This window comes from Diadema antillarum, unplaced genomic scaffold, assembly GCF_040938485.1.
Source record: "Diadema antillarum isolate AM-2024a unplaced genomic scaffold, OU_Dant_1.0 scf00000035, whole genome shotgun sequence".
In the NCBI taxonomy this organism is placed as follows: Eukaryota; Metazoa; Echinodermata; class Echinoidea; order Diadematoida; family Diadematidae; genus Diadema; species Diadema antillarum.
Genome location: NW_027270924.1, coordinates 4314141 through 4324336, shown reverse-complemented (window position 1 = coordinate 4324336; position 10196 = coordinate 4314141). Strand labels below are relative to the sequence as shown.

At 35.9% G+C, this 10196-nt stretch overlaps 1 protein-coding gene across 1 annotated transcript in view; it reads left to right on the top strand.

The window, feature by feature from the left end:
* LOC139744007 (secreted frizzled-related protein 3-like) overlaps positions 1 to 9912 on the top strand; it is a 30295-nt gene extending 20383 nt beyond the window's left edge. Inside the window, exons 2-5 of the mRNA XM_071654477.1 lie at positions 4105 to 4194; positions 5102 to 5217; positions 6539 to 6697; positions 9808 to 9912. Coding sequence (XP_071510578.1) covers positions 4105 to 4194; positions 5102 to 5217; positions 6539 to 6697; positions 9808 to 9912 — 470 coding nt within the window. The remainder of the gene's footprint in view (positions 1 to 4104; positions 4195 to 5101; positions 5218 to 6538; positions 6698 to 9807) is intronic.
* Positions 9913 to 10196: the final 284 nt, after the last annotated feature.

The following is a 10196-nucleotide window of genomic DNA, read 5'->3' as shown; positions in this document are numbered from 1 at the left end:
TACATTGACGAAAGTTCAATGCAACAGCGTACAGTCATAATTAGCTAGGATATGTAACCACAAATTTTTAAAAAGATAGAGATATTGAAATATTGCTTAAAGAGAACATTTTGTTTTTCTAACTGGTGTAACGTTTGTGATGCTGGACACATTATAGTATATGTCACATTAAAAAAAAAATTGAGGCTGTCAATGCAGTTAATGTAGTCAGCGCAATTTGTATTTTTCAAACTCTTTTGATGTATATCACAGAGATTTGTTCATGAAAGACATTTTCACTGAGGACTCATTCTTTTCTAAAGCTTTTAATCATTTAAGAAGATTGCTTTCAGATGGATTTTTTTGTTTGTTTTTAGATGTCCACAAATGGAGACTGAGGTTCTTTACCTTTCAAAACGAAATACTGTTGAAGAGAAATAATTATATATATTTTGCAGGATTCAAGCATGTTCTTACTGTGTATGGTATTCTAATCAGCATTTTGGTAACCAGCAACATAGATGTCAAGTGCTGCTATTCTAGTAAATGTACGCTAATGGCAAATCATTGCTTTAAAAAAGAGAAATTGCCTCGTTTACTGTTTACTGTATTTCATTCGTGAACGCTGTTTGAGACGGTGGTTGCGGGCGTGTGCACATTGTGTAGTACGTTTTGTTGGTTGACTGGGAATTTAGAGTGTTGGTGATAACTGAAATGATTTTTTTTTTCACAAATTTGTGATAATATAGAAAAAAAATCGAATTGCAAACAAACAAGTTGTTACATGTCTGCTCCAAGGACATAGAACTTGGCCAAGGATTAATATAATCTGCAATATAGACTCGATGATATAACCGACTTAATGATGGGAAGGGGAAATAAAGCTGTTATTGCATTGTACGCATTTCACTTCTACTTCCTTTTCGCTTCTTATTTTCTCTTTTGAGGGTGATATTTGCCTTACTTTTTCACACAAATCCGGGATACATTATAACATTTTTATGTCGCCGACTAAGTGTGCGTTCTAAACAACGTTCATGTCAACAATCAACCATCATAAAAGAAACATTTAGTATAAGTCTTCTGCGGGAGAATAAATCAAAATAAAATGCAAACACCTCGCCTTAGAACATTACAAAAGTAAAAGTGATTTCGTGCCTATCCCTTGCAGGGCTCCGTTTCAGGGCCTGAGAATGCAAACTATATAGCATTACGAATTCCAAAGCATTCTCGGGGGAAGGGGTGAGTATGCAGGATGGGAGATTTGGTATCGTAATTTTTCCCAGTAACATGTGATTTGTTATCACGGTTTCCATGACAACCATTTCCGAACATAGTAAACAATTTTATATAACTCTTAGGTTTCATTGTTAAACATAGATTAGTTAGATTGACACATTTTTCACACACACACAAAATGTTTCAACACTTTCGTACGTTTTACAATTATGAATATTTGAAATTTTCAGGGAGTGACCTAATGATGATCAGTTGCCATGGTAACAACACTACTGATTTTATTTATTATTATTTTTTTTTTTGGGGGGGGGGGGGGGTGGGGAAGAAGCACATTTCAGTCATATCAAGGTGCCACAAAGGGTTTTGCAGTCAGCTATCCAACCTGTCCATTGACTTCGCCAATTATGTAAGATAAATACCTACACGCACTATACCATGTACAATATATATGGGCTTACGCTATACATTCGATTTTTCATTCAAAATGCGCGTCCGGTAAAAATACATCGTCCCATTTAGGATAACATAAAACGAGTTATCTTTCGCCTTATCTTGTAATTTCTTTGCTGCATAAGATATCAGAATATATATTATATTTCGGAATAATAAAAACTTTTGAATAGATTGATTTAGGTAGTTTAAAAAAACTTTGAAATATTGGTAGATTTTACAAAGTACAATTTTGAGTAAATCAAGTTTTTATGTTTCATTGCGCCATATATGTGCGTGTAAAAATTCTACATTCAAATGCATATTAGTCAGGTTCTAAACTTGAAATGGAAGATAACACATTTCTAGTTTGAAAGGTACTTATCAACCATTACTTATTTCGGTAAAAAAATAAAAATCGTGATTTTTTTACATTCTTTCAAATTTTGTGCTAAAAAAGACATTTTTCGGCAAAAACGCGCTTGACATCCGGCCGTACGCTAAACTTGAGTATTTTTGCAAGACTTTCAGCTGGAAAACTTAGCATTAACAAATTTTGCCGTCCAAAGTAAAAAAAATCGTCTTGGCTGGCCTACTATCAGGGGGATGACAGCTTTAGCAAATTTCTTTTGTGATGTCATAATAAGAAGCACATATGCACGCACCCTGGCATTATTGCAGACTGCGTGATGCGCAGAGAAGACAACAAAGGCAACGTTACTTAGCAACACCTACGCGCTTTACTCTTGATGACAGCTCAATTTCGGCAATCTTCGTATCAATGCTAACGGTGATCGGCAGTAGCATCAACAGCGCCATCTACACTACCGGGACTATGCCCCTTTAAATGGCTGAGATATCCAAAAACAAGGTGAAACAAAGAGATCCTTTAATAAAAGGCGTGGCCTTTTTTTTTAATTTATCAGCCATTTGAAAACCAAATTTCTATCAAATAAACGTTGAATCCTTCTTAAAATTACATGCTCTTTCATATTTCATGAGAGGTTTCTCATTATCTCACTTAGGAATGTTCAAAACATGAATCCCCCACCTCAACCAGTATTTTAGAGTCCCTTTAATCTCTCGTTTACCATGTTTACTTTTCGGCAAACATCTTGCAGACTTCTCTTCATTTTACCATGGAGCTACAAACGAAACGAATGTAGCTCCATGATTTTACTGCTCTTATTTTGGTACATCATGATAAAACCGTTTATACTCCCACCCATCCCAGTGGGGATCTACGGGGAGGGGCGCCCTCTCTTTATTTGTTTTGTTAAAACAATATGAATTAAAAGAAAAAAATGGGGGCGTGTGCGCCCGCCCCCCTTTTTATTTTGTAAAGACGCCCGACCTCTCCTTTACGGAATTCCTGGATCTGCCCTTGCACGGTAGGCGAATCCCCTGCTGGTAATGGTATATTTCAAAGATTTATATATCACAAAGGTCTAGTCCAAAGCTTCCCATTCACCTTAGATATTATTTATTTTTTTGGTCATTCCTTACCAACGCCCAAAGATCTTTTGCCTGCATCATGTTCATGTATTGAAATGATGTTGTTTGAGTTTTGTTTTGTGTGTTTGTGTAACCACTCTTCAGTAGTCATTCATCACAATAGCAAATATCTCTACTGAAAATTCATATCGTTGATTTGCTACTTTCAACAACCTCCAAAACAGCATCACTTTCGTTGCGGAAATTTTTCATTCATTAATTCGTTTAAGAATCAAGGAAGCAAATAAGACAATACGAAAAGTGAAAAAAAAATAGAGAGAAAGAAAGAAAGTAACGAACAAGAACACAAGCAATCAATAATACCACAGACAAAATCCTACAACCTTCCCAGATTATTATTTTGATCCCAAGCTGAATTAAAGCTGTGAACCTAACTACCGCAGGGTAAGGACTCTGAACTGTTTAGCAAGTGCGGAATGTAATGTCAAAACTATAGAGGGCAGTATTGTGATTTTCGTGACTGTCGGCAAAGATCGTTAATCGGCCAATACTCTGCTGAAACATTAGTGTAAACTATGCTCGCTGATTCGCTTTTAGCTTAAATCTCACAGATTTCTGGAGGTCTGTATTAAAGTGGAAAATGCTGATGATATAGATGCCAACATCCATTTAGATTTTATCTGAATCTCTAAAGCAGCAGGAATTTGTAGTAGTTGTCGAATAATAATTTCAATAAACAAGAACCCCACGTGATACCTTATGAATGTCCAACAAAATAAAAAAGAAGATAGTTATGCTAATTCTACCAATGTGCAGCTGCAGATCCCTGTCGAAACGAAAAAAAAAACATGTAGTGGAATAACTTTTTTATCTTTCGTGTTCTCCTCACTCAACAAAAATTACATGCCTTTTTTTTTTGTTGGTCATTCACGACTTTTATGTTTAGTTAAAACTTTTGATGTAATGCCTTGCCACATACTGTTCTTTTTTTTCTTTTACCAGTGCCTTTAATCCCTCCAGACAACTGTGAGCTGTGTCCTTACAACTTCGAGATTTCAAAGAATGTCTTCTTCGAAAAGGAGTACGAATACAGTAAGTCGGTTCCTTGCTGTTGATACTTTAAATGGTTTTTATTATTTTCTTCTTGAACCATTTCCTTCGATGTACTGTGATTGTCATAGAGATACCATAATTGGCACAACAACTTCTCTCATAAGAAATATTTCCGTTATAGTGGCAGTGGTAATTTTACTATTGCCTTGATTAACATATTCATGAAATTACCGCAAGTAAAATGTAATGTCATGAGAATATCAAGCTCCTAGTAACTGGAAAATAAATGATGACAATTCGTCAGAACGTCACAAGACAATGTTCAATTATGCCACAATCCAGCTGTTACATGTTGGAGAAAGAAATTAAAGAAAATGAGAGATGTTATTATTTAGGATAAATATCAGTGATCACTGATTCAATCAATGTAGCGCATCATCTTTTTGCATGAATAAAAAAAAAAGAAGTATGTTGTACATGACAACTCGTATTTACAACAATTATATGGTCCATGAAAACAAAATGATTAAAAGTGAAAATCAATAAAAAGGGGTTTGTGGATTTAAGGATCGTGTCCGTGTGTTACGACGCTGATGTTCCCTCACGTTTTCTCTCTCTCTTCTTTTTAATCACAATATGCATTCAGCAAGTTCACTTCCCTTGTTGCCTTCAAAACACGAATAAAGCAGTCAAATCATGTTAGAGGTTTTCTGAAGGGATTTTACAGAGAATATATGATTTTTTTGTTTGATTGTTTTTAATACCTCTTCTTTTTAATCACATTCAGCAAGCTCTACTCTTGTTGCTTTCGAAACACGCATAAAACAGTCAAATCATGACAGAGATTTTCTGAAGGGATTTTACAGAGAGTATATAGTATCTTTTGTTTGTTTGTTTGTTTTTGATACCTCGGTAAAACATATTTCATTTCTATCTATGTTCACAGTAATCCATGCCGTCGTCCAAGGATTTTCTCACGGGTCGCGTCGGGGTGAAATAGCCGTCACTGTCATCATTCAACACGTGATCAAATCAAGCGATATTCAGATTCCTACGGGAGAAGTGAGTTCTGCGTGTCCTTTACTGACTTTTTGACTGCTCTAATTTTCAGAAACCATTGCTAGTATTTACAAGCATTGCTTTTAATTCGTTCAGACACCTACAACTTCGCATTTTCTTCTTCGCCAGCAATCAGGTCTCACCCAAAACGTTGAATTGTCCAATTATTTTTTTTTTCCCTTAAAAAAAAAAAGAAGAAACACGCGTCTTTGTATAATCTATAGTGCATTTTTATTTTCTCCACCTATGATTGAACGTTTAATGATGGCCCCTTTGCTGTATTTAGAGTACCTGCGAAAAACCTGTTAAAAAGGAAATCCAGCCCAAATATAAGTTAGTCTCATAAAAAGAGTAAACTAACACGAGTTTAACAGTACAAATTTGACTGAAATTGGATGAAAAGGTAGGAAGTTATGACATTTTGAAATTTTGCTAATTTCTGCAAAACAGCTCTTGTCTAATACAGTGGATATGAATATGCAAATGAGTGAGCTAAACATGTCATACCCTCACAATGTTCCATTGATCGGGTACAAAAAGAAATGACAAAAATTCAATGTTTCTCTCATTGAAGTTTGAAACATGACGATATTCTTGGTTGAATAACTTCGGAATATTAATCAGTTAAATATGCAAAGTTTGGAGCCTCGAGTATAGTTGCGTTTGAATGAAAAACTGGAAATTTCAAAATTTTTGTACAAATTATATTCTATGGTAAGTTGTGAGGGAATGACATACTCACTTTGCCATTTACATATTCATTTTGACTGTTCAAGAACTGTTTCCCCGAAAATAGCGAAACTTCAAAATGTCATAACTTCCTAATTTTTCATCCGATTTCGACCAAATTTATACCATTGAACTCGTAATATTTTACTGGATTTCCCCTTAAATGTTCCAAATATTGCACCTGATGTATAGGGTTCATACCAAAATTGAATCCACCGGTGACTTTATTGTGCCTCTTTTGTCCGTTTTTAACCTTCCAAAATCAATCGATCAACATTTAACTTTTGACGTAATCACCAGTATTCACTTGTGTAGAGATCAAAGTATAGACTTATATTTTAAATCAATCTTTGTTGGCCATAATCGGGGGAATTCCAAAATAAGAAGAAAACATGGTTAATGGTTTATGCAATCAGTCATACGCATAAATCAACTATTGCGAGGCATATGCCTACCGAAGCCCCAAGCTATATGGCAAAAAAGAAAAAAAAAGAAGAAAAGATGTAGACATAAACGATTACCCAAATCGAACAGGTCTGTATTCTTTCCGTCCAATCATCGTGTTTGTTTTGTTGTTGTTATTTTACTGACGCAGGTCCAGCTTTCGATTAATCACGTGTGCGCATGCCCGAAGCTGTCTGTCGGTGAGGAGTACATGATCATGTGTTACCAGGATCTCATCCATGGGAGGTTACTACTGGAGAATGATTGTCTGGCTCAACCCTGGCATAACAAGTACACCAAGAGAGTTAAGGTTGGTAACCATGGTAACGAGAACTATCACGTGACTCATTTTATTAACTTTTTTTGAAAATATTTCCACTGGAGCATTTTAAAGGGATAGTACAGTATTGGTGGAGATGAGAATTGGGCTTTTAACTTTTTGCGAGATACCAAGAAAACATTTATTATATAGTACAGAACATACCATTTTAAGAGGAATTCAAAGTTTATTTGATGAAAATCGGGTATGGAATGACTGAAATATCCAAAAACAAAGTAAAACAAAGCAATCGTGACAAAGTGTGGGTCCCACACTTTAGTGGAATTGCTCTTTTTTGATATATCAGCCATTTCAAAACCAATTTTCATCAAATAAACGTTGAATTCCTCATAGAATTACATGCTCTTTCATATTTCATAAGAGGTTTCTGATTATCTCACCATAAAATGTTAGAAACCTGAAATTAGGTCTGAACCAAAACTGTACGATCCCTTTAAAGTGGTTCAGAATGGGATTACAATTTGCAGTCTGCAAATTACTTCATTGCTTTCTTTTTTTTCACCTAGAGATAATGAAGATTTTTGCTTTCTTGCAAACGTATTGCTAGCTTTCCTCATTGCTTTCTGTGGTTTAGAAGGAAAGCAGTAAATCCTCAAAGAGATATCCAATATCCATTTTTTTTAAAAGATTGAATCATGGACCTACAACTTACCGTGGATTTTAGCTTCATGATTGAGCATATCACGACACTTCGACATGTTCGTGGAAAACTAAATTCCAATGATTGTGGGAAAGGGAGTTATGGTTGTGATGTGAAGTTGCTGCTTTGGAGCTCCATAGAAGTCGAATTCGCCGACGGTGGTGGAAATGATGCTGAAATGATGACGATATTAAAGGGACTGTACAGGACTGGTTGAGGTGAGGATCCAGGTTAATATAGGTTTTCCCGGTCAATTTCATACTTTTATCACTCAAATTCATTAATGTGCATTCAAATTCACGCAGCGCACGCACGCGAAAATATTCGGGCATTCAAATTCAGAATCCGAGCGATCAATTTCATTTATGAGTGTTCTATTTCGTTTTCGTGAAATCAAATTCACGATTGGGCATTCAATTTCAAAATGCGAGCACCGACTTTCTCACTCGTGCATTCAAATTCATGCGATAGTCACGTGATAGTCCCAATGAGCTTGTTTGGAGCGTTCAAATTCATTTTTAGGCGATCAAGTTCCTACTTCGTGCAATCAATTTAACGAGGAAAATGGAGGAGACTTTTAAGAAAGGAAAAAGGTAGTGTAATTAGGATTGTTTACATGTTCTACATTGTTCTCTGTTCATGTATTCTTTGTTTTTCATCTCCATAAATTTCAAATTGCAATGTCTAATCAGCAGTGCATCCAAACAACACAACGACTAGTAATCATATTTCTTGATAATACTGCATGCTGACAACGCCCCAACACCAATCACATGACAATTCATCAATTTAAGGCAAACTGACACACAATGATCTCACATAGTCCCGCAAAAGTAAATCAATAAGACAGCAATACACAACTAACACGTATAAAATGTGCATGTATCAGTTTTGATATAGTCGAAATTGTGTTTTTTTCCCTCGAAAGTGTCAATCAACCCTCCGTATTATGCTCGTCTATAGGCCTATACAGTGCCTAATTTTTGTTTGTTTGTTTCATTTTCTATCAAAGAAGGTGGCTGGATAACCCATATTCAGCTGCAAAAGCTGGTCTTCCATATGGAGTCTAGTTAGATGTTTTGCTCTTTGCGATGAATAAATGAAGTGGGATCTTTTACGTGCATGAGTTGTGACTCTCTTACACGTTGGACCGTCATTTTATGTCCAATCCGAGGGACATGTGCCTGTATATTCCTATTTGCTATCAAAAGCGCGAGTTCAAAATTGTCAATTGACACGTGGACCTCTAGTGCAAATTGAATAATCACCATAAATCCCAATATATTCAAAGCCAAATGAGAAACACATGCATACACGGACCCAAACTAACTAAATTCAGGACTTCTTTTAAATTGACTGCAGTTATTTGGAACATGGTTGCCTATTCACGATTTTGAATGACCGACGAGATTCCGTCGCCAGCTTGACATGAATTTGAATGCTCATTGATGAAATGCGTGCTCCTCTCTTAAATTTGAATGTTCCGATAGTGAATTTGAATGTTCCGATAGTGAATTTGAATGCTCCGATAGTGAATTTGAATGCTCCAAGAGTGAATTTGAATGCTCGGATAGTGAATTCGAATGACCGGATTTTGAATTTGATTGCTGATTCAGTGCTGCGAGCGTGAAATTCGTGAAATTGAATGCTCGGAATAGGAAATTAAATGACAAAAGTATGAAATTGACCGGGAAAACCTATATCATTCCTAAGTGAGATAATGAGAAACCTTTTGTGAAATATGAAAGAACATGTAATTTTTAGAGGGATTCAACGTTCATTTATATTGATAAAATTGTTTTTCAAATGGCTGAGATATCCAAAACAAAAAATGAAAATAACAAGAGTTGATAGGCCACGTCTTTTATTAGGATCTCTTTGTTTCACCTTGCTTTTTGGATATCTCAGCCTTTTCAAAACCGATTTTCATCAAATAAACTTCTGATACCCCTTAGAATTGAATGCTCTTTAACATCTCATAGAGTGGTTACTGAATATCTCGCAAACCATTAAAAGCTAAATCCTAACCTCAACCAGAAATGTGGACATTTTAGTTCCTTTAAAGTCTTGAACTATGGAAAACTTTACACCCACTCCAATTATGACCGACATTATTGTTTTACTATTTTGTCGTACATGTGTCACGCTGTTAATAATGTAAAAGAAAGCTAAGATATACGTCAGCTTTCATCGATTAAGGACGTCAATTCCTTCTTCTTTTAATGAGGCTACAGTTTTGGACACCTTTATTTTCCTGATTTCTTTCTTTTTGTAACTGTTGCTATGGGGGACAAACTTGATAAGCAGAGATCTCAACCAGTTTTACTCTTTGGTGGATAATAGCAGACGGCAGAATGTTTTTTTTTTTTTAATTTACATTTCAACAGGTACCTCGTGCATTGATTTGTTCTTTCGCTGCTTCCATCTTTACTCTATACAGAAATGGGACAAAAAGCTGGTGAGGGATCAGCGCGAGAGAGACTCGAGCGACTTGCCGAGCAGCAGACGGAATCGCGATGTGGGCTTCTATGACCTCTATGGATAGGTCATAGGTCATAGGTTAAAGATCCGTCACATCTGGCGAGACATTACTAATTTTTGTTCTGTATGAAGGAAATGATTCGAAATCGATAACTTTGTAAATTGCGTTGTTAACGGCATTAAGATAAGAATAACGAAATTGCTATGGGATAATGCAAGTTTGATGAGTGTATGTGTTTGTGCATGTGCGTGATTTTGTCTGTGTGTGTATTGACCGATTCGGGTTCCTTGAGGGCAGCAGCCAATTTGTGGCACTGGGCGCAGCCATTAGCTCAAATTGCGGTGTCC